The 23,303-nt window shown below is 41.3% G+C and overlaps 4 protein-coding genes across 6 annotated transcripts; 2 read left to right on the forward strand and 2 right to left on the reverse strand.

Annotated features, from left to right (window-relative positions):
- Positions 1–184: 184 nt before the first annotated feature.
- On the reverse strand, positions 185–9,088 carry pold1 (polymerase (DNA directed), delta 1, catalytic subunit). 2 transcript variants are annotated; one of them, XM_026362086.1, is made up of 27 exons: positions 9,006–9,088; positions 8,086–8,274; positions 7,287–7,400; positions 7,014–7,154; positions 6,782–6,907; positions 6,476–6,644; positions 6,247–6,361; positions 5,964–6,093; positions 5,644–5,810; positions 5,443–5,547; positions 5,127–5,267; positions 4,910–5,020; positions 4,509–4,700; positions 4,338–4,426; positions 4,134–4,250; positions 3,846–3,959; positions 3,510–3,657; positions 2,862–2,957; positions 2,566–2,703; positions 2,208–2,383; positions 1,894–2,046; positions 1,700–1,802; positions 1,484–1,616; positions 1,067–1,180; positions 870–922; positions 549–646; positions 185–453 (listed from the first exon to the last, which is right to left on the reverse strand). In XM_026362086.1, the coding sequence occupies exons 2-27, from the start codon at positions 8,270–8,272 to the stop codon at positions 366–368; spliced, it is 3,318 nt and encodes a 1,105-aa protein (XP_026217871.1). In that variant the 5' UTR covers positions 8,273–8,274; positions 9,006–9,088; the 3' UTR covers positions 185–365. The 2 variants fall into 2 exon arrangements, with proteins under 2 accessions (XP_026217871.1, XP_026217861.1); XM_026362076.1 differs by having other exon boundaries at positions 4,134–4,426.
- Positions 9,089–10,312: 1,224 nt separating this feature from the next.
- On the forward strand, positions 10,313–18,040 carry gys1 (glycogen synthase 1 (muscle)). 2 transcript variants are annotated; one of them, XM_026357193.1, is made up of 16 exons: positions 10,313–10,496; positions 12,098–12,216; positions 12,322–12,503; positions 13,382–13,573; positions 13,778–13,963; positions 14,086–14,230; positions 14,407–14,524; positions 14,699–14,819; positions 14,960–15,066; positions 15,162–15,221; positions 15,396–15,588; positions 15,743–15,869; positions 15,947–16,042; positions 16,161–16,324; positions 16,409–16,489; positions 16,622–18,040. In XM_026357193.1, exons 2-16 carry the CDS (start codon positions 12,099–12,101, stop codon positions 16,865–16,867), a joined length of 2,136 nt encoding a protein of 711 aa, XP_026212978.1. In that variant the 5' UTR covers positions 10,313–10,496; position 12,098; the 3' UTR covers positions 16,868–18,040. The 2 variants fall into 2 exon arrangements, with proteins under 2 accessions (XP_026212978.1, XP_026212986.1); XM_026357201.1 differs by lacking the exon at positions 10,313–10,496 and adding an exon at positions 10,601–10,795.
- A 19-nt stretch (positions 18,041–18,059) lies between these two features.
- On the reverse strand, positions 18,060–20,928 carry aspdh (aspartate dehydrogenase domain containing). Its single transcript, XM_026357213.1, has 8 exons — positions 20,825–20,928; positions 20,627–20,684; positions 20,338–20,482; positions 20,160–20,244; positions 19,649–19,798; positions 19,327–19,550; positions 19,100–19,239; positions 18,060–18,303 (listed from the first exon to the last, which is right to left on the reverse strand). The coding sequence occupies exons 2-8, from the start codon at positions 20,679–20,681 to the stop codon at positions 18,266–18,268; spliced, it is 837 nt and encodes a 278-aa protein (XP_026212998.1). The 5' UTR covers positions 20,682–20,684; positions 20,825–20,928; the 3' UTR covers positions 18,060–18,265.
- Positions 20,929–21,569: 641 nt separating this feature from the next.
- Positions 21,570–23,223, forward strand: tmem86b (transmembrane protein 86B). Its single transcript, XM_026361747.1, has 3 exons — positions 21,570–21,798; positions 21,950–22,193; positions 22,301–23,223. Exons 1-3 carry the CDS (start codon positions 21,748–21,750, stop codon positions 22,750–22,752), a joined length of 747 nt encoding a protein of 248 aa, XP_026217532.1. The 5' UTR covers positions 21,570–21,747; the 3' UTR covers positions 22,753–23,223.
- Positions 23,224–23,303: the final 80 nt, after the last annotated feature.

Genomic DNA, 23,303 nt, shown 5'->3' on the forward strand with positions numbered 1-23,303 from the left:
CACGCACACCTACTTTCTACTGTAAACCTCTTCACACACAGCACACGTCACATGTACGTTTAATAATAATGATAATGATATATTTCGTTAACGGTCAAGTGTGTATGAAGGTGGTGTACTTTGCAAATGCAGTCACTTCAAATTTGACTTCAAATAATTAAATAAGTAATGACCAAAACGGGTTGCTTTTTGATTTATTTTACAAAAGAATACTACCTAATGTCATTAGAAAATATAGAAATAGTTTGATATACATACAATGTACAAACAACAAAAGACAAAAAAAAATGCAGTGAGACAAAAAGAGTCCAAAGTTGAGTGACGGGTGGCTCGAGGAATACGAGTGTGCATCTGTGCCCTCTTTCTCACCATCCAAAACGAGACACCAGCTTACTCTGGTCATCCAAATCTTTCTGCACCTTCTTCCTCATGTAGAAGATAGGACAGTCCCGGCTGCAGAGGGAAGAGAAGGGACCAGTGTTACCATAATGATGCAGTACACGTCCTGGTTGTCTAGATAAATACATGCTTGTGTACTGTGTGCGTACCTAGTGCAGAGCACATCTTCGTGAAGGGAACCTTGACAACGCTGACACTGAGTCCATAAACGAGAGAAACGCTCCTCCAGGGTGTTCAGGTGAAAGATCTGTAATTAACAACTCATTAGACGTGACACAAACGTTTTCAGACGATACTCTGAAGTCTTCTATTAACAAATATTTTGTTTTTTATTGGAGCAGATGTAAAGTTAAGATTCAAAATAAAACCAGGACTGTAGCAACCAAACAGCAGGTAGTAAAGAAAATATTTTGCACACCACAAAGTAAAGAACACCACTAAGTATTAAGCAATGTGGCATCTTTCCTTACCTCCTTTTGGTACAATTCAGACTCCTTCTTCTTACAGAAATCACACACAGCAGCTGCAATGACACGTTAGATGTTACATGTTAAAAAAACAGCACAAACATGTCTGAACAAAAATACATTTTGACAAAAGAAAGAGTTTAAAAGTAAACAGAACTCTCAAAGTGTATATCGAGGTAGAAACACACACACACACACACCATCTGTCTTCAGCACAGCTTTGCAGCCAATACAGGTGCTTCTCCTCTGAGCAAACGCCATGAGGCCACCGACCTTCGATGTCAACACCGTCTTACAGCGAGTGTGGTCGCCCTCTGAAAGATACCAGAAAATCTTACAATCTAAAACGCCTAAGAAGATTACATGTACATTGTTAAAAAGTGTCTTTTATTTAACTATCACATTAAAAAAATATCTTCTGGTGGCACAATAAGCTCTGACATATGTTTGGTTCGTAGCTACAGCTATTAGCTATGAATGTAGGTGTTACATACCCAAGCATATGATACATAGGTAAGTGTGAGGCTGAAGATCAAATTAATACCAAATCTAAAGATTACTCGATAAACAATGACAAATTTCTATAGTGAATTATTTGAAGTGGCTTCCAGTCTTACTGAGCAGGACGTTCTCTGCATTGCTTTCTCCGAGGATGGGCTCAAATATTCTCAGCAGGGGTTTGGACAGCTGCTGTTCCAGGTAGTATTGTGTGTCAATGGGAATGTTGTTCTCCAGCACATAGATCGGGTCCTGAAGCAACATGTGGAAGAGTCGGGATTAAAAAGTGTTATAAGGAAATCAGGATGGACAAAGGATAAAGAGTAACTGCAGACCTCTGACTTCATGTATGCTGCAGCTCCCTTTGCAGCCTTGATGATGACGTATGGAACTCTGTCTCCCAGGTTGGGGGCGCTACCTGCATCTCTCTTTCTCATCCTTAAAAAAAATCCACATTAAAGTGTAAATTCACTCTTATGACACAAATATTGTTTCTTTGATTTCCAATGTGTGGGATCACTAATCAAACCTCTCTGCCAGTTCCACGTGTGCCTGTTTGCCAGCGTACTCCTGGGCAGTACGTGTCAGCTCCTTGGTGATGACCAGCTGACTGATGTCGATACGGTTGCACAGCAGGTCTGAGATCACCTCTTTAGCGTGATTCACAGCACCCTTGGGATCCCTACAGACACAACACATCCGCTGCCATTAGCATTACAACTGTAAACAACTCTTTAATAAGAAGTAAAGTAGGGTTATGAGTCTAGCTAGCTAGTCTTGGCATTATATCTATGTTCGCATGGATGCTGAGTGTGCTTTTAGTACTATACTGTATGCGCGCACCTGTCTATGAGGATCCTCTGCAGACAGGTGTTGATAAGGTTGGCCACTAGAGGGCAGTTGTCTCTGCGGACAGTCTCTATGCCTTTGCAGTCCATTTTGTCATGTGTGTCTGCACTGGAGGAGAAATACAAGCCTGCGTAGCGTTTCTTGTTGATCAGCAAGTAAGGATAATAAACCTGTGGAAGTGACCAAAATAATTATTAGTTGACAGAACACTCCAAATTTATATATTCAAATATCCTGCTTTCAGTTCAAAACCCAAATAAAATAAATTTAATATTGAGCAAGATTTAGGAAATATGAAACTAACTACCAAAGGGAAAAGTATGTTGATCAATGTGTTGGACTGAAATTTTACCTTCTCAAACTCCAGTTTGATGGGTGGTGTGAAGTGGGATGACACCCACTCTGCTGCTTCCTTTCCAATTTCCATGGCTTCACTTACTGTTGCAACTCCGAGCTTAACCATGACGGAGTCTGTGTCCCCATAAATTACCTTCACAGATTTAAAAAAATAATAATAATAATTAACAAACACACACAAAGTCAGAGTTTAAATTAAAGATGTACACATTAGATACGTAAATTAATATTTGACATAAGAATGTTGAGACAAAAGCAAGATTTTGGTTCACCACACCACGTCTTCCTCACCTTAGCATCAGCTTGGTAGCCACCAGAAATAGTGTATCTGGACTCCACCAGCTGTTTAGTTTGTTCAATCATTTGTCTTCCAAATCCAGTGACACTCTGAAACATTAGAAAATATATATATAAGTTTAACTTGAAATAACTGATTGTTTTCAATGGCAATTAAGCTGCACTCCAGGTCAATGAAGAACCTGTTAAAGGGGTCTCAACTCTCTGTGAAGGTGTTGTGCAACTAAATCAGCCAACGTTCCACAAAACAGCAAGAAACGCAGCCTATTGTGCTTCATGTTTTACATTTACAGTATGTCTTTGTGTTTCACTGTTTACACTCCTTACTCCACCTGCTCTGTGGTTTCTTTTTCAACACTAATCTTTGCTCTATATCTCTGTTGTTTACCGTTCGTGCTCCAGTGGCACATCTGTGCAGAACAGTGGGAAGAGCGACATCCAGTTAAATGGGGACAACTTCATTTAAGATGAATGAAGAACTGTGGTGTAAAATTCAGTACATTAAGAGAGATTTTTAGAAATTTTTAGATCCTAATGTTCTGGCTGCATTTGAATGTAGTGTGTAAACATGTAAGGAGCTCGTGTTCTCTAGCAGGTCTGAACAAGGTAATTATTTCACAGTTCCCAGAATAAAGAGCTCACCTGTGAGATCTCTAGGCAGGGCAACTTGCCAACTTGGGCCCCTGTGAAGCCGTAGACAGAGTTTGCACTGATTTTGAGAGCCAGCTGACGACCGTCCAACACTTGCTTCTTGAAAGGGTCTGTTTCTTTCTTCAGCTCTGTCTTGGCCCTGTGGAGAAGCGTAGCACATCCACATTTCATTTTCAATCTTTCATTACTTATGAAACAGAGAACCAAAAAGTAAATAGGCTTTGGCAGCAATCTCAAACTTTAAGGAACCACGATGCTGAAGCTGTGCACTCAACTGTTAACTGCCCCGTTCAGGTTGCTTTGTTGTTATCATTTATTTGGACCAACCTCTTTCTGGCAGACAGCAGGTTCTCCAGGATCTCAGGTAGAAGCCCCTTCCTAACTGTGCTCTTCACAAACAGATCACCTGTCGGAGTCTTGATGAAGTCCTCTGGCGACAGGCTGAAGACAAACAACAAGTCTATTAGTTTACCATGTTAATACTACTAGACATTAACTCATTGTTTTTATTGTGCACTGATTTATTGAATTTTAGACCTATGAAGAATCATTTAATGAAATCTTAAAAGTCACACAAATTATCCTCAAACACAATTATTAAAAAGACATGCCCACCCTAGTTTCTCCACAGAGCCCTTCTGCAGCAGGGTGGTGTAACACAGATTGTGAGCCATCATGATGGATGGGTACAAGGAGGAGAAATCCAGGGTGGCAATAGGAACGCTGTAATACCTGTAAAGAGAAGAATAGTGGTGATGGAAGCATAAATACAAATCCATAAAGAACAGAGCTGATAGGACAAACAGCAGACATACATACCCTTTCTCTGGCTCAATGACAGTCGCTCCTGTGTAGTCTTCTCCCCCTTCTGTCTTTACAACAGGCATGACCAGGTCCTGTTTCATGGCCTAAACATGTACAGACAAAAAGAGTCTGAGTTTCCATTTTTCAATCTACAGACATGTAGCAAGTGTCCCATGCGTTTGTTACCTGTCGCAGCAGCTGAGAGACAACTTTGATCTGCTGTCCTCTTGAGAGCAGGTATGTGAGAGGCACACCTGTCACTCTGGCCATCTCCATGTAGTTAATGACACACATCAGTTTCTGTAGCAGTCGCAGTGGGAGATAGGCGTCTTTCAGACAGTAGACTGCCAAACGACGACGTGTCTGTTCATTGCCGTTCTGAGATGGATGAATAGAGGAGAGACACAGACAAGAGACAACAGCAATACATTAACATGTTTGTTTTTTTTCAATAAGCTTGAATCATTTTGACTAACCCAGTATATAAAATATATATTGTATATTGTAATAAATATTGCTTAATACGGCCAGTCGACCTGCAGACCTGATATAGAAAACCAGCCCTGTTCTACATCCAACAAGTTTACCTGCAGGTCAGTGATGATGGAGTGCTGCACATCCTCCTTTTGTTCTTGCAGGAAATGGAAACTAACAGCATTTAGTGTGTATGAGCGCAGTTTATAGTCCCGGAGGAGCACCTGAAAATACAGACACACCTGTCAGATTATTCTAGAGATATAAGCAATGTGTTACTGTTTAGCACTTTTTCTTTAATGTTAAATGGTAGTTTGTGTAAGTGCTGACCTGCAGTAGATCAAACTGAACCCGACCCTCCATGTTAATGGTTTTGTTCTCTCGACGTCCCATCTGCTTGCTCTGGAAGTTTAGATCTTTCAAGACTGACTTGATGCCTCGTACTCGACCCAAATAGGGAAACAGATTCACCTACCATCAAGAGAGCACATCCAATTTAATACGGGGAGGGGCAAGAACACCTTAGTTAAACATCCAAGAGAGACCTGAAGTATTTCTATGAATACATATTAAGTTGTGATGCTAAATTGGTTGAAGACATTTTAGGCCTTTGCAGCGGATGGAAATATTAAATGAACCAACTAACCTTTAAAGCAGCTGCTCTGTTGAGCAAGTAGGGGAAGTCAAAGTTTTGAATGTTGTATCCAGTGATGATGTCTGGGTCTACTGTCCTCAAAAATTCTGCCCAGCTCTGCTCAAACAGACACAAATGAAAAATGAAACATAAGAAAAGGGAATTAAATGGTTTTATGTTGTTCTGTGCTTGTGTAAAATCAGTGACTTATACCTGCAGCAGTTGTCTCTCCTGTGTGAAGCATAATATCTGAGAGCCTACTATGCTGGCACAGGACTGAAGGGTGAACACTGTGCGAATGAATGGCTCTGTCTCACCCTGACGCTGCACCATAGATGCAATCTGGATCACAGGATCTTTATCTGGTTCTGGGAAGATTCCTGGAAAGAAGAGTGTTAACACCAGGATCAAACTCAGCATCTGTTTCTCGTTACATCAAAAAAGATGTATGATTACTTTATGTGGTTTAATAATCTGTTGGTAGTTTGGTTGGAGTATAGCAAGAGTGCAGGACATGAACAAAATAGATCAACCTTTTCTTCCTGCACACTCAATGTCAAAGCTGAGGACCCTGAGTGGTGCAATCCTCTGCCAGTCTCCCTCTGCTGGATGACTTATCAAATCTGTCCATCCCACGTCCACTTCATACTGACACAAAGACACCTGAAGGGCAAAGATCGTGAACACCGTTAGTGAAAACTTGAATAGGAAAAATTGTATGAAGTCGTACAAGTGAATCACTGACCCATTTAGGGTTTTAATCTATGGACAGGCCAGATTGTGTCATGCAATTAGCAAGATGTGATCTAGACCTACCTTGCCTGGTTCCTGAGAATCTGTCTCCCCCATGCTCTTCTCCTCACGCACTCTGTACTTGCCTTTGGGAAGTTCAATCCAGCAGCATCCCACCACGTCACTGTCCACCATAAACCTGACAACATAGAGATGTGATGTTCACTAAGCTACAAAACACTTAGCTAGTGTCCCTGTACTACACTAACGTTTAAATGAGCATTAAAAACTTGACAAACACAGCAGCACATACCTGATTTCAAAGTCTATGTTGGCCTCATAAGATGGGTAACTCTGAAGCGGGAAAGGTCCAAACTTTAATCCCTGCTCCAACAGCCTCTTTGCAGGGGCAATAAGACGAGGCATCGCCATGGTAATCCGCAAGAAATCCAGAATGCGTTTCCCATGGTAACCATACATGCCTGAAAAAAAAAAGATCCAATCAGTACTGATAATATCAAGTTATGATCATGTGTCTTTTTACAACCCTGTCAACCAAAGACTACGTTTCCACTTGAAAACAAATTCAAAGCACTTGTACATTTGTTTTTTTACTCACTCTCTTTGCGGGTGATGTCTACAGCCAACACTGTAATAGAGATGTTGTCCTTATTGGAACGCATGTCCTTCAGGACAGCAGAGTTCAATTCTTTTTGAAACTCGCTGAGGTAATCAGCCTTGAAGCCTTTTAAAATAAAAAAACAGAACAAGGGGCAAATGGTGGGATTAGTAAAAAGAAATGTGTTCTGCTGAGCGGGTAAGTAGCAACTGACTAAATGAGACGTACTCACCACTCGGTGCAGGAACAAAGAAGTAAGGTGCAAAACCATGGACGTGACAACAAACGCTGTTGCCGCTGTCCGTCACACCAAACATCCGAATGATGGGGACTTTTCCCTGTAACTGGCCAGGCATGCCAGCAACCGCTGATCCTGTTTAACGCAAAAGTGGAAACCAGCACTGATACCATCTCTTCTCATTCACAGTAACGTTATTTTAGCAGTTGAATATGATGACTTGTTATGTTTGTTCTGGTTATAACAAAAGTTATCTTTAATAATTACCTAAATAATAGTCTAGATCAATCTGCTGAAACACCAATTTATCAGATGAAGGGTCCAGTGTGGGAGCGTTAGGCCGCCGCCAGCGTGGGTTAAGATCTGCTGAGAAGAGGTCACCTGACAGAAACAAGGCACTGAAGTCAGACGCTGGATAAACACAGTTGAGAGTACTTTTCTGGAATGATTATTTACTAGCTCCACGAATGACATGAATTAAAAACATAGTTACATTAATGAAATGCAAAAATAAGCATGCTTCATTTAAGGTCAACTGGATAAGCGCTTTAGACATCCACAGGTATTGTAATTCTATAGACAGATTCTCGACAATTCGTAGTGTGTAGTTGTAGGCATAAAGTATTTAAAATACAGACAAAAACCTGCCTAGTACACCATTATCTCCAAACAAATTTAGGCAAGGCAAGGCAGCTTTATTTACATACGTTCAACACAGAGGTAATTCAAATAGCTTTACATAGGAAAAGAGGAGCATGAGAACAAATCTGAATTTATTTTGACAAAGTATTGTTTCGATCACGCAAACTTCTTCCACAACTTAAAAACATTACACACTGTGTTTAATGTATTTTGCTGGGATCTTATGGTGTGGCATGAAGATCTTTTGTCTGTTTTTTGGCTTTACTTAGTTTTGTGAATGTGCATGCCTTGTGTTCTGTTTCTCCAAACATTATACAACAAAAAACTTTTTGTTGTATAATGTTTTTTGAAACAGGGGAAACAGCCTCTTCTTACATCAGGAAGCCCCTTTTACCCAAGGACTTTGTGGTCCTGCAACACTTACCCACAGGGATGACATCATGTCCTGCCTGCCCCTCCATCTCCTCTGCTTCCATCTCAGCTTCATCAAACATGGACAACTCCTCTTCAAACTGCGAAGGACTGTCCTCCCATTCACCACCTGTTTTACCCCGTTTGGCCTGGGATGCGCCACCCATAAAAGGGCCCCCATTGCGCTTTTTATAATCCATACCTGCAAGATACATTTGAGGTAAAAGGGATATTATTAAATAAGTGGAGATAAAACTGCAAAAAACAACTTAATACAAGAAATCACAGATATATTCAGAATGATGCAGAACATTTTAATAGATAACCAGATGTTGCTATACATGTGACAGGTTAGTTAGGTTTGACAAGGCATGTTAAGGTCACAGCTGTCTGTAATAACTCTGCACGTTACACATGATACTATAACAACATATGTTGGGAAAAGTAGCATGGACACATGTTAAAAGGAAGAATAACTGCGACCCACTGGTAATAAGACTTAATACAGCTGAGATATTAAACCGTGCTTATTGGTGGGTGTCGTGCGGTTGATAATAAGCCCCTCACTCTTCCATACTGCACATAATGTGCCTCATTAGCAGCGTACTATGACTCAAACTCCACATTTCCACACTAGAAACGATATAATTTAACGTCGGTAGTGCTGTAGCATGCTAACTTTATATCGAGGTCTTTTGTACCGAGCTAAAGCAGCAAGCTAGCTAGCGCGACTGTAAACACACAACAGAGTCGCGCCAAGGCCGATCTTCTGTAACTGTCGGGCCGATCTGTCCGTGCTATCTGCCAGGACAACTATCGATAGCCGATGCGTTCCTGCTGGATGAACTAATAGTCTGATGGATGAACTAATAGTCTGATGGATGAACTAATAGTCTGCTGGATGAACTAATAGTCTGATGGATGAACTAATACCTATCAAAGTTGCGTCTGGACAGCAGCCCCCAGTTGACAACAGCTCCCGCCACTCTTCTTTGAGTTGTGAACTTTCACCGACGAAGGCGCGGAAACTTTCCGTTTTGTTTCTAGGCCAAAGAGTAAAGGATCGGACAATGACGACACGGACAGGGTGGAGACGGCACTGCAGTAACAAGGAAGTTGAACGCGGGTTGGCGTCACCTTGTAAATAGTATAAACCGTGTGTTCCCGGCAAAATGACGTCAGAAACTACGCAGCAGCAAGGGAGGGAAAATGACTCTAAGGCCGAGATTATTATTATTATTATTATTATTATTATTATTATTATTATTGTTGTTGTTGTTGTTGTTGTTGTTGTTGTTGTTGTTGTTGTATTTTTAAAATTGCTACGTTGTCTATTTTTTTATTTTCTTTAATCATCAGTGATCAGTATTTATTTATTGTGCTTTATTTAAATTATTATTAATCAGCCAGCCTTTTCCATGTTATATTTTATCTGACACAATTATGACCGGATATCAGGTTATAATAAAGCTTATAATAATATGGGGAAGACAAATGTTTCATGTTGCACAGATCTTTGCTTATTTGAGGTAATGATGAACTGAAGACTGAGACTGAAGGTAGAGATGGTAAAGACTGAGACGTGTGATTAAATAACACATTTAATGTGTTACTGATGTCCATTCCATATGTTTATTGTGTGACAATTGTAACCTATTTTCCTTAGCTTTCAAGATATTAAATTACATTTTATTGGAGTTTTATCCAATAAAACAAATTTGATGATACCAAATTTCTTTTTTTTTTCCCTGAAGCTGGCAGGAGCCTAAGATCCTCACACTGTGACCAGAGGGTCACTTATTTGCACTTATTGTTTACCAATATTAACCATGACCATTTGGCTTATGGGCTCAGATAGATAGGGAAAAAATATACAAGGTCACTATATGATAAGTGACAGAGATACTGTATGTGGAGGGGTTGGGTGTTTTAATGTGACTGGTCACGTTCTATCCCCCAAATCATGCCCTCCACGATCCTAAAAAGTCATTATAAATAACCGTGGTCCAGTTGCATGTGACTCTTTTGTAGGGATGAGATGCTTCTCTAACCACTGTGACTCCCTGAAACCTCCCATCAGCCAATCGCGTCTCTCCGCTGTAGTAAACTCCCAGTTTCCGTCACTCCGTGCGCGCAGGCGGAGACAGAGAAGAGGCTGAGGCCAATAAGCGCTCAGCTTATGAATAATAAATGCAGGAAACCTTCCATTCACCAACCCGACCGTCCTTCCTGCATCGCAGGCCAAGGGCATCCTGTCCCTCAACATGACAGCGAGCGCACCAGGCCAATGTGAGTCGCTGGCATTTAACTAAGGCCGCCGCCCCCTTTCTCTCGCTCTCCGCTATTTTGCTTTTTTTTTTTTGACTGACTGCGACAGCTGCCAATGTGTAGTTCACCTTCGTGAAGTTGGGAGAAAACCGAAGGGTGAGTAGAAGTGATTGATTTTGCACAGTATTAATATTTAGATAGTTCCTCAGCGGGAGCGGCGCGCGTCAAGACGCCGCGTCGCTGTGCATTTCCGCAGCTGAGCTGCAGTAGGTGCCTGGTGTCACGTTCGCTCCCCAGCTCATGAGAAAGCAGACGACAGAGACAACAGAAAGCATATTTAGCCGGGATGACTGCTGCTGCCTTTAAGGCACTGTTATCCCCTGACTTCGGAGGAGCAGTCGCCACCAGGAGTAGACTTGGAGTGCGTCCTCACTAGTCCCACAGACCGTCGGGAGGTACTTGTCATCCTGTGGACATGTAGGCCTTCTGCAGTACAAAGAAATATATGGAAGTGGGCAAAGGCATAACGGTGATTATTGTGTTTGCAAGCCCATGTCAGCATCTGTAGAACATTATAAAGTGTCAGTAAAGTGGTGTCCTAAGTGGAGTTGGTGAGGTTTTCCAGAGAGAGGCCATTTCTTCAAAGTGGTCCTTGAATCAACTTCTGCACTGTGGTCTCCAGGCCAGTAATGGTGCTGGCTGGTTCATGTGTTTCCATGTCCTCCATAAGACATGTCTCATGAGACAATTTAAAAAAATCCTATTCAACCAAAATGAGTTGTGTTTATTTTTTCTTCAGCTGAGCTTCACAGTGGGGAGCGGTGTTGAAGCCTCGCATGTTTGAGCAAGGTTCTGGATCCAGTTGTGGTCCAGTGTGCAGCTCAAACTAGTGTGATGTGGGAACATGAAACCTCTGGAATAATATTTGCACTTTCATAGCCTTTATATTATTTCAGTGAGGTTGAAGTTGTAATTTCAAGTGTTTCAACAATGTTCTTTAATTTAATTTGTGGAAAAACAGTGCTACATGTGAACAGAGCAGGGTTTACGTGAAAAAACGTGACTTTTATCAGGTGCATATCGACAAGTTTAGACCTGATTTGTACCCACGTTGTCATCGTGCATCACACTGCTCACTCATTTGAGGTTGCACCATTTCTACAAGCAGGAACTGAACACAGTTTTTACTCTTACACTCAGTCTGCAGGAATGCACTTTCCCTCTCTCTCTCTCTCTCTTAATGATGGTGTTTAAATGACTCCACTACTAATGAAAAGATATAAGATAGGATAACAGAGGTGTTCAAGTTTACAGTGCCCACTAGGTGTAAGACCAAAAAAAGAAAGGCTCCTTTAGAACATGTGATATGTGTGACTGTACATTTGTGTATGTAGCTACATGGGAAAGTATCCAAAAATATTAATAATTGCACAGAGTGAGCACCTTCATCTCCTTATTTTCATCATATGTCGGCAAGATAAATTGCAAAAAAAAGTGTTGAAATAGGATGTGTCATTGGTGACACACCAGTGTCATACTGGTGTGTGTGAAGAAATGTCGTGTCCAAATACTAAATGTAACGAATACTTCTTCATCCATTTCACGTGACTTTATGAATGATTGAACCGCACACTGTAAATGTGTATGATAATTGAAAATGGAAAAAGCCATCGAGCAGTTCGAGATCGTGTACTTGGCTGAAATGCACGGCTGTAAGGTGATCCTGTCTCAGCTGGGTGTGTTCTGTGTTTACCCAGCATGCCGCTGGCTCGCAGCCTGTCCGTCACATCCCTCTCAGGACTGGAGGAGTGGGATGAGGAGTTTGATTTGGAGGATGCTGTTCTTTTTGAAATCGCATGGGAGGTCGCTAACAAAGGTGCTCAACTAATTTACATGGATTATTTGTATCTCATTATAATATACGACTCATATCAGAAGGAATCACATTATATTGTTGTCTTGCCTTTGTGTGCATATGAAGTTGGAGGCATCTACACTGTCATCCAGACCAAAGCCCGTCTGACCGCAGAGGAATGGGGGGAGAACTATTTCCTGGTGGGACCCTACGTGGAGAGCAACGTGCGCACTCAGGTGGAGCTGATCGAGCCTACTGACCCAGTGCTGAAAAGAACCATTGACAAGATGAACTCCAGCGGTTGTAAGGTAATACCACACCACCAAACACACACACACACACACACACACATCTCTGATGAATTCATGTTCGGTACGTTCCACTTAAGCACAAGTCATGTTGTGAAATGTGCGGTACATTTAAAACCCAGTTGGAGATCGTATTTACTCCCTCTGTCATATCTGACCTGCTATTTGCTCAGCCTTCTCTCCCTGACCTCTAAACACTGTGACATTTCCTTGCAAAGGTTAGAGGTTGTATCAGTGTCTCTCTGTCTCTCACTCTTTCACATAGACGCCCTCCAGAAATAGACGCCTTCCAGTACGCGCGCGTGTCTTGTGTGACACTTTTAACACTCTGTGCTGTGTCACTGTGGGATTTCTGTGGAATTATGGGTCAAGGCTAGGAGTGGTGGTCATGTTGCTACTCTGAAGGGATAGTGGGGCCCTTTAAAAAAAAAAAATAACTCTGTGGCTTACCTAGAATTGCATTTATTTTTGTTCTGCTATTTATATCCTATATTGGTACATTAAATTAGGAAACTTGAGCCAGCTGCATAGTTCGATTGCAGTTCTGTGTTGAAAAGACAAACTCTTAAAGTTAATTAAGCAACTAAAGTACAGTACTCGGTACTGCAGTACTCCTTAGATTAAAGACAGACCTCAAGTATGTACTTTAAAACAGGGTAAAAGTAAATGACTGATTAATGTATAAACAAAAACAGGAGTTGATGTCTCAACCTGTTGCTCCTTTTAATAAAATGAATATATTTCCTAAACTTTGAGTGGTTTATACTATTTTCGTTCGAAATAGTTTCGTCGATAATTCAGCTTATTATTAACCACTGTTTCCTGCTAAACAAAAACAAAAGGAATTCCCTCTGACCATTTTTCTGTTTTCTCCACAGGTCTACTTTGGGCGCTGGCTTATTGAGGGCAGTCCCTACGTTATTCTGATTGATGTTGCGTTCACTGCCTGGTCTCTGGACCGCTGGAAGAGTGAGCTATGGGAGCTCTGTGACATTGGAGTGCCTTGGTTTGACCGTGAAGCCAATGATGCAGTGCTGTTTGGTTTTCTGACAGCTTGGCTTCTTGGAGAGGTCAGAAATGACAGTATATACTGGTTTGTTATGTAGCTGAATGTGTAAAAATAAGAGTTGAAATACTTTGCATGCACAGGAAGAAGGTGGATTATCTGTGTTGAATTATGAAAAACCCTGAAAGACGCAGACTGCCTCCAGTGTCTGTTTGCTATATATGGTCTGCTGAAGTTCACACTGATCCTGTGTTTTCACATGTCACAGTATGCAGCCCAGAGCGAGGAGCCTCCACACATTGTGGCTCAGTTCCATGAGTGGTTAGCCGGCCTAGGCCTGGTGTTGTGTAGACATAGACAGCTGCCAGTGGCGACCATCTTCACCACTCATGCTACACTGCTGGGACGGTACCTGTGTGCTGGAAATGTGGACTTCTATAACAACCTTGCACAAGTACGTTCATCCATGTGCCACCATAATTGCATAATTAGACTCATTATTACAAATGCAGTGACTGACATATTCAACAAGCAGCCAGCTTCTTATACTCTGTGTTGTCTTTCTGACTCTTTTAGTTCAACGTGGACAAGGAAGCAGGCGATAGACAGATCTATCATCGCTACTGTTTGGAGCGAGCGGCTGCTCATTGTGCTCATGTCTTCACCACTGTGTCACAAATTACAGCCATTGAGGCAGAGTTCCTGCTCAAAAGGAAACCAGGTGCGTGGAGGTGAATTGATGGCATTCGGAAATATCTTCTGTATCTATCTGTATTTTCACTGAAAGTCTCAATATGTCATAGTTTTATAAAGCTAATTAGAAACTTTACTAAAATGTAGATTGTGTTATGTATGACGTTTAATGCCCTTTAACATAACTCAACCCAATCTGCACAGACATCGTGACTCCCAACGGGCTAAACGTGAAAAAGTTCTCAGCCATGCACGAGTTTCAAAATCTTCACGCTCAGAGCAAGAATCGGATTCAGGAGTTCATCAGGGGACACTTCTATGGGTCAGAGATAATATTTAACAGTCCATATATTTAGTAGCGTATTGAGGTAGAGTACATGTATCTGCTTTTTTATCACAATGGTTTAGTTGCATTTAAATGAGAAACACTTGAAATGACTGAATGTGTTTATTCGTGGAGATCTTATGTCAGATTCTGGTTTGTCTCGATCATCAGGCACCTTGACTTCAATCTGGACAAGTGTTTGTTCCTCTTCATAGCCGGAAGGTATGAGTTCTCCAACAAAGGAGCGGACATCTTTTTGGAGGCTTTAGCCAGACTCAACTATCTACTGAGAGTAAGTTTGTGTGTTAGTGTGTCATCAGATGTTGAGGGAGCACTTATGTTCTGTGTGTGTGTGGGGTTAGTGGGCTGGATGAAGAGGAAGGTGAACTAAAGGTGTTTCACTCCTAATTCTTTCCGGTTTGTCTGTCGCAGGTCAACCAAAGTGACGTGACTGTCATTGCGTTCTTCATCATGCCAGCTCGGACTAACAACTTCAATGTGGAGACCTTAAAGGGCCAGGCAGTCAGAAAACAGCTCTGGTGAGGTTTCTGCTTATGTTCAACAAACTACCTTCAATTACCTTAACGTCAACTTGATTGTAGTTGTCAAATTACAATTCTCTTTATCTTGACAGGGATACTGCTCAGACTGTGAAGGAACGTTTCGGGAAGAAACTTTATGAGTCACTTCTAGTGTGAGTTGGACAAATTCTACTTTTATCTACTTCATGAAACCTGAAAAATGTGGAATTACTTTTTTTGTTTTTTAATAAATGTAGATGTTTCCCATTCAGACCTCTTATACAGAACAAAGAGTGTAGCATTACCATTTTCAAAGTCATAATTCTTCTCTCTACTTTTCTCTGTAGTGGGCAGCTGCCAGATGTGTCAAAGATGCTGGACAAAGAGGACTTCACCATAATGAAGCGTGCCATCTTTGCGACTCAGAGGCAGTGCCAGCCGCCTGTCTGCACCCATAACATGCTAGAGGACAGCAGCGACCCTATCCTTAACTGCGTCCGCCGTATTGGCCTTTTTAACAGCTCTGCTGACCGTGTCAAGGTATGTCACTTTAAAAAATAGTAGTCGTAGCAACACTCTAAAGATTTCTTTAAATTTGAGTGTTGTGGTCCAGTTAATAATTCTTAGTAAGTAGTGTTTGCTCTTCTTGGTAAATAGCATCAAGCTCTGATAATGACTTTTTTTTGCTTGTTAGATTATCTTCCACCCAGAATTCCTTTCGTCCACTTCTCCTCTTCTTCCTATGGACTATGAGGAGTTTGTAAGGGGCTGCCACCTTGGCGTCTTCCCTTCTTACTATGAGCCGTGGGGGTACACACCAGGTATGACCTTCACGTGCACACAGTATGTTTATATTGTATTAAAATGCTAATCAGCCGTCTACCTCTGTCATCATCAGCTGAGTGCACGGTCATGGGAATTCCATCAATCTCAACTAACCTGTCAGGTTTTGGCTGTTTCATGGAGGAACACATAGCAGATCCATCAGCTTATGGTGCGTTTCTTTAGAGGGGATCTTTAAAATTCTCTGTGATTCTCAAAAACTATACTTTTTTTAAAGACAAACAAAAATGATCTATTATTTATTCCCATTATGCTGTTTTCCTTTGCAGGTATTTACATCCTGGATCGACGGTTTCGGGGAGTTGATGAGTCATGTAACCAGCTCACTTCCTTCCTGTTTCAATTTTGCAAGCAGAGCCGGCGCCAGCGGATCATCCAGAGGAACCGCACTGAGCGCCTGAGTGATCTGCTGGACTGGAGATACCTCGGCAGGGTGAGGCTACGAATCCCTGGACTAATTCTTCCAACATGATAAATTAAAAATGAATTAATGGTGTTTCTCTTTTTTCTTTTTTAGTATTATATATCTGCCCGTCATATGGCCCTGGCTAAAGCCTTCCCTGACACCTACGTATATGTGCCTCATGAGCCCAATTCAGTAAGTTAACTTTTAGCCCTTTAAATAGGAGATGACCTTTTAATGGTTGATTTATTCATTTAATTCTTGGAAGTTAAATCATCCAACTCCATCCTCTAATAAAAATGCTATTGCTTTTGTTCTCATCCTCAGACCTCGGGCTTCCGCTACCCTCGACCTGCCTCTGTGCCGCCTTCCCCAGCCTTGTCCCGCCACTCCTCCCCACACCACAGCGAGGCTGAGGACAACGATGAAGACGAGCGCTACGACGAGGATCTGGAGGCAGAGAAGGACCGGGTGAACATACGCCAGCCTTACACCACACCATTCAAAAACAAGTCTTCTGCTGTCCTTGGGGCCAACGGGAACAGCGATAGTGTCACCAGTGAGAAAAACTGAGGCACAGATGCACACATACAGTATATAATAACGGTACATGCTAAACCTCACTAGTGAAACTGTATCTGTAGAAATCGTGGCAAACTTTGTAAATGAGTGCAGTTGTGTGAATGCGTGTGATAAATTTAATATCAGCTTGTGGTGAAAACTGCATCACTGTCAGTGTCTTCCCAACCTTTGCATACCTCAGAATTTGAAAAGAATATGTCAGTGGGATATGTTTTGGTGTTTTTTCAGTTACACCAGCAGTACAACTGCTTTGTGGAGTAAAGTCAGCAGCTAAAGGGGGCTAAACAACAGCTCAACATGGAAAAAAAAATCCAGATTGCTGTTTTTTTTTGTACTGTGCACGAACACTGGATAACATAGGTCTAGCACTGAAAAATTAATAGAGAATTATCATGAATATCTGGAGTTTTTTTATACTTATTTCTAAGGTGGGTTAGAGCAGGGAAAACATCATAACCCTCCGTTTTACCAGCTTGTCATCTGTACACATTCAAAGCAGAAACTGCTATTCTCCAGCCAAAAATCGGTCCATTTAAAGACAGTGTTAGTTGCTGTAAGTAGCCACAAAGAGCACCTGTTCTTTGCCTCTGTTTTGCTTAAAAGCGCAGATGCGGTGCTGCAGAGTCAGCTGTTCGTGTTATTGTAGCATTTCTTTCTTTCAAATGCCTTGTTTACTACAAAACCTTTCAATACGAAAATGGGAAAACGCACACATGTACACAGCAACACGTAGCGTGAATAGTGTCGGGTGTGTGTTTTCATTTTGTTCCCGCGCCTTATTGTATCGCAGCCTTCCTGTGACGATCAACAACCTCACACTCTCGTTTGTTTTTGTATGTGTGTCTGTGTGTGTTTGCCTGTATGTAGAAAGTTATTCCAAGGCCTGTTGCCAGTTTTGGAAAGTATTTATTTGTGAAAGAAAGAGAAATTAGATGAGAAATGAGAGGGGGCGTGGACAGAGATGGCATCCATGTTTTCAGATGTAATGCATAAAAGAAAAGGAACTAGAGTACGTCTTGTCTATTTGTTATAGAAGAAGGAAAACGGTTTTATCAGATATATGCTCGCACTCCCTAAAAGTTTTATTGTTGGTTACAATCTTGCACCAGATGAACTTATAATAAAGTAAAGTTATAATAAAGTTTAAATATATATACCTACCTACTAGTGTCTCAGAAGTAATGCTTTACTCTTCTTTCTTTGTGTGCATGCTTTTTATTTGAACACTGCTATACAATAGTCTGTGGGTTTTCAAATTCTGTGTAACATACCCATCCAGTGATCCACCTTACAGACTGCTTATCCACCATAAATCATGCAATTTATCTGGAATTTTGCGGCAGATCTTCATCCTGTGTTGTAGGAAATCCTCCAGAGTCTTCACTTGCTTCAGCACAAGAGAACTCGGCCCCCGTGACCTTTGCATACTGAGAAGAACAAGAACTTAAAGGTTAAAATCCAACTCTTATAACACGTGTACACACCAACACTCACACAATAAGTGATCTGTTTATTTTGTGACCAATTTATTAAGTATTTGTTTCCTGCACAAATAAGCGCAAAGTACAGTTTTAAGGTATTTGCACTTCACTACAGTGATTTTGTCTATTCTCCAGTACTTTATACTATTACTATACTATATGTTTATGTAAAAGGTGCTTTTTAAAAACATTTGTTAATTTTACAGCACTATTAGCTCCATCTCAACCAGCTACATCAGTCAAATACCGCTAATGAATTGATGAACCATCATCCATCTATCAGTCACTGCATTATACACATCAAAACTGACATTTACTGCTGAGATAAAATACAGTGTGTACCTCCATTTTGTGCACAGGCTCGAAAATAATGCACTCAAAATTATATATATACTTTTTTATCATATAAAAGGGAATATACTGTAAAACCTGTAGTATTAACTACTGAATGAGAAACACTGTGTGTGGACTGTGTGCTACAATGCTAGAAAATGAAAAACAGCTGCTGCAGCAACAGAGGAACCATAAAATGTCTTTAATGGCTAAAAGCACGAGACTTAGAGCTTTCAAATGCTGTATAAGGTTGTGTTTAGAAGCGCTATCAGATAGCTCTGTCACTGATCCATTCATGCCTTGTCTATCCTAGTTCATAAAATGTGGCTGGTTTGCCAGAGAAACTATTACCATGAAGTCATAAAGAGGCGCTTCATGGGGCTTTATTTAGAGAAAGTGCAGGACTCACTGAGTAAACTATTCCAGAAGGAGTTGTATGTTGCACTGCCAGTTACAGCTCCAAGCTTGGCTGGGTTTCTTCTCACTGTGTGCACCGAGAAGCCATCAGGCCCGGTCACTTCCACCTCCACCACGTGATAGTCACTTAATCTGAGAGAATAAAGAGGCATGAAGTTGGATGATGCAAGCAGACATGAAAGGCTGCACTGGCTCATTCAGATTTTAAGGTGGACTCACGCTGTGTCGGACACAATCTCTCCCTGAACACCAGTAAAGCCAAGTGTTCCAGCGGCCACCGCTGCTGCTGCCATGGTGTTAACGTTGTTTGGAGCAAGTGGACACAGCTCTGCCACTGAGCCTTTGTATAAAACACGCCTGCCCTCTCCCTCTGTCCAATCAGAGAGGATGTCTCCTGTCAGCCGGAAGCAGGATGGATGCTTGGACATTCTTATAAACAAAGCCTGAAATAAGTCAATGAATCAGTGCATGATAACGGACCCAAACCCAAACAAGGTCACTGTACGCCTTCCTCTCCGTTACAGAACTACTCCGGTATTACCCTCAAGGCTCCACTATCGTTCAGCCTCTGAATGTCCTGGCCGCCCCACAATGCACCACTGGGGACGTATAGAGTCTTATTATAGTGGTGAGCAGCCTGACGCAGCCTCTGGTTCAGATCAGGGTCAGAGAGAGCAGAAGGAGAACCAACCTGAGGAAATAAAAGATACAAAACAGGATGCCATCATTCTGTGGTTAACAATGGCAACGAAACAAGCTTTGTATCAGCTTGGATGTCTCCGTTTTCTTTAATGTTACACACATCACCTGTTTTATATCATAGAAACATATCAGGGGTTGTTGTGGTGTAAGTACAACCATAAGCTGTTTTTTGAGAGGGACTGTAGACCTGGATTAGGGGTCCTCCAGTATAAAGGTTTTGTTAACGACTGTAGGTGAGAGTCAGAGCTTTGAAACTGTTGAACTCACTCTCCAGATGACAACATCTCTGAAGCAACTGGATAAAAGCAGTGTCAGTAAAACACTCTGATACAAACAGAAGAAGATCTCACCATGAAATGAGCCTGAGAGAGGAAGAGGAGCCCAAATTCCTTCACTATGTGAGGATGGCAGACCTCTACAATCACATCACATTGCCTGAAACCAAAACAATGAATCATTAGTTTAAAAATGATGTTATGCAACCTAGAAATCAAATTCACACGGTTTACTGAATCTGTGGGTTTGCACCTTTCTGCAAAGGATGATAGATCACCAAGTATCAGTTCGTCTGGAACTGAACCCTTGAGCTTGTCAGAATTTCTGTTCCAAACAAAGACCAGAGTCAAACCGAGAGTGGCTCCATCTCTGAGGATCCTCTCCACCAGATACTGCCCTGCAGCACACAGAAAGTACAGTAAGTCAGGGTTGGATGGTCAAACCTTTGTGACATTTGACACTTTCAAGTCTGATATTAGATAATTAGACGTGGATATGGATTCATAAGTGTGTGAGGGGGTTTGGGAGGTGAACGTCAGACCTAGATGTCCATATCCCACAACTCCAATCCTTACTCTAGAAGAGCTGGCTGCCATGTCCTGTGCACAGAAAGCAAACATACTAATAACATGCCACTTGCAACTTGACAACACACACATGCTCTGCATGTCTGCTTTTCACTCTGCTTCATCTGCTCTCCCTCAATCGCTTCTTGTAATGTATTTATTGCTCTACTCACCAGATATTCCTACACCTTTCCAGTCCGGCGTGTGTCCCTGCTCAGTGCATAACCTTCAGTCCAGAACACCAGGAATTGTGGGCAAGCACGGTACAAAGTTTGACTCGGAAAGACTGTGGTTAATTATTCTCAGTTCTTCTTTCTGTGGGATTGTCACTTGTTGGGTTCTTCCTCCACCCAAATTTCCTTTGAGATGCATTAACAAACTGCTCTTATGTGCAACAAAGCTAAAGACATTTTTGCACGATAAAATGTGATCAGATTCTTATCTCAGCATTTCATGTAATATTTTTTAATGCAATACATCTTCAGCCGAATGCTGTTTTTTCTGGTACAGTTTCACCCAGTGAGGCTCTTACCTTTTTTAGAAACTTTGAAGCAGTGTGGCCATCTAGTGATCATAAGCAGTGCAATGTGAAATAGTTTTTCTTTATTCAGGTCAGCCATTAATCACAGTCTGTCACTTTATCTATTTCCTCTTGTATGCAACAGTGGTTGCTAATAGAAATATTGCATACTGTAAGTTTGAGACTTTTCATTTGTCAAAAAGTCATAACAAGTTAAAAAGAAATAAAGGCATAAATAATGTTTAAATCATATATGAAAGTTGACAAACCTCAACTTTGCCCTTCAAGTGTTTATGTCATCACAGCATTTCTGTCAAAGGTCACTTGTTAGTCCATGAGAACATTGATTATCAGGGAATAATCAGACAGCAAGGATCAGTCCAAAGTTTACTGCTGTGAAACATCCACAGACTGAGAGACGCAGCAGAGATTTGAGACGAGGGGAGCAGCAGAACAAGAGCATCTGAGTATTATATGTGGTGGTAACTGAGAACAAGAAAGTTGAAGGTGTATAAGAAGACAAGCTCATCAATCTGGACATCTGTGGGACCCCACGTCAACAGTCACTCTGAGAAGATGGACATCCTGGAAACAGATGCTTATGACAAGAGGCAGAGGAGAAATCTGGTAGCTGATGACCATTTGGTCTCATTTACATTCATTGGTCAATAGTTTCATATTATTTACTATTTCCTGTCTGAAATCCTCTTAAAAGTCCTACTTTAATTTATGATGCCACATGTTTCCCTGTGTCTTTCTGTTTCTCCCTCTCCGTCAGTCCTGTGCTCTGTTTCTGTCTCTCTTGCCTTTCTTTTTGTCCGCAGCTCTGTACTTCTACCTGTGGACTCCTGACTCTCCCGCGTCCATCATGTCAGCAGTTGTCAAATCAGCTCCAATCCTCCTATTGGCAGCAGTAGTGCTGAGCTGGAATGGAGGTCAGAGTGTCCTGGGAGTGGTGGGAGGACTGCTGTTCTCTGCTGTTGGTGACTGTTGCCTGATATGGCCTGAGCATTTTCTGCATGGTAAGAGAATTGTTTGTACCTGAGTGTAGTGGAATTTGGACCATTTTACCAAACGTTATATTAAATTTAAGTGAGTTCATTAAGTATGTTCTCAACATCTCTTCCAGGAATGGGTGCCTTTGCTGTGGCTCATGTTCTGTACACATTCACCTTCCTCTCCAGTCGTTATGCAACATTTTCCTCTTCGTCCTGGTTGCGTTTGCTGTATCTGATCTTGTTCTTGTGTGGAGGAGGTTTCTACATCTACCTCTATCCATTCCTGCAGAAGGCGCCAGACTCAGATGTAATAATTCCAGCTGTGGGGGTCTATGTTTTCTTAATTATTCTGATGGGGATATTAGCTGTTAGAACCCGCAACACAGCAACAGTGTTGGGAGGTTTGTCCTTCATTGTGTCTGACATATCACTGTCTCTGCAACTTTTCAAAGTGATAGCACCAATGAAGCATGGTAACGCTCTTGTCATGGTGACATATTATTTGGCACAGCTACTTATTGCTGTGGGTGATGTAAAAGCAGTGGAGAACAAGGATGGCTTTTCAAAATGGAAGAGGTCCTAAACAGTATCTCTGTTCCAGCTGTAAGGTCTTTGTATCTTCTTCTATTTACTTATTTTATAAAATCCCAGTACTGTCTTTGACTATTTGTTCTGCAGATATTTTAAAATAACCCATGAAATAAAGGAAAAGATGACAATTAACAAAACAAACAAACCTTGTATTTCATATTTCCATTATCATAGTCATTCTAAAATATAACAAATGTCTGTAAACAAGACTGTAAAAAAACCCAGTCAGTGCCAGTTTAAGATAACATCTTTCTTCTTTGTGACAAAATATTTTAATCGGTGATTTTGTGCAGCATCCATGTTTGAGTGTTTGTGGTGGCAACCTTCTTTCACTTGTGAGCTGTTCATTATATGTATATAAATACTCCTGTTTGTTTTGTTAATAATAAATAGATATGATGTATTAATAACGTATTTCTGAGTCATATTTTAAGAGACGACTTGACTGAGATGAAAGGAAATTAATAATTAGTTAGGATGTGAATATTAACAGCACAACATGAAATAGTAGACATGCTACCCGTGATGATGATGCTAATTAGT

The sequence above is a fragment of the Anabas testudineus genome, chromosome 8 (assembly GCF_900324465.2).
Source record: "Anabas testudineus chromosome 8, fAnaTes1.2, whole genome shotgun sequence".
In the NCBI taxonomy this organism is placed as follows: domain Eukaryota; kingdom Metazoa; phylum Chordata; class Actinopteri; order Anabantiformes; family Anabantidae; genus Anabas; species Anabas testudineus.

Bases quoted from the DNA above. Each gene is read 5' to 3' on its own strand.
- pold1 (XM_026362076.1), bottom strand. From the start codon at position 8,272: ATGGATTATAAAAAGCGCAATGGGGGCCCTTTTATGGGTGGCGCATCC. The intron at 6,094-6,246 runs GTAGGTCTAGAT...TTTGCCCTTCAG, and splicing joins ATTCTCAGGAACCAGGCAAG to GTGTCTTTGTGTCAGTATGA. The intron at 5,021-5,126 runs GTCAGCACTTAC...CTGTATTTTCAG, and splicing joins TTCAGTTTGATCTACTGCAG to GTGCTCCTCCGGGACTATAA.
- gys1 (XM_026357193.1), top strand. From the start codon at position 12,099: ATGCCGCTGGCTCGCAGCCTGTCCGTCACATCCCTCTCAGGACTGGAG. The intron at 13,574-13,777 runs GTCAGAAATGAC...CACATGTCACAG, and splicing joins CAGCTTGGCTTCTTGGAGAG to TATGCAGCCCAGAGCGAGGA. The intron at 14,820-14,959 runs GTAAGTTTGTGT...TGTCTGTCGCAG, and splicing joins GACTCAACTATCTACTGAGA to GTCAACCAAAGTGACGTGAC.
- aspdh (XM_026357213.1), bottom strand. From the start codon at position 20,681: ATGGCAGCCAGCTCTTCTAGAGTAAGGATTGGAGTTGTGGGATATGGA. The intron at 20,245-20,337 runs GTGCAAACCCAC...TTTTGGTTTCAG, and splicing joins CTATCATCCTTTGCAGAAAG to GCAATGTGATGTGATTGTAG. The intron at 19,240-19,326 runs GTGAGTCCACCT...TTATTCTCTCAG, and splicing joins GAGATTGTGTCCGACACAGC to ATTAAGTGACTATCACGTGG.
- tmem86b (XM_026361747.1), top strand. From the start codon at position 21,748: ATGGACATCCTGGAAACAGATGCTTATGACAAGAGGCAGAGGAGAAAT. The intron at 21,799-21,949 runs GTAGCTGATGAC...CCTCTCCGTCAG, and splicing joins AGAGGCAGAGGAGAAATCTG to TCCTGTGCTCTGTTTCTGTC. The intron at 22,194-22,300 runs GTAAGAGAATTG...CATCTCTTCCAG, and splicing joins GCCTGAGCATTTTCTGCATG to GAATGGGTGCCTTTGCTGTG.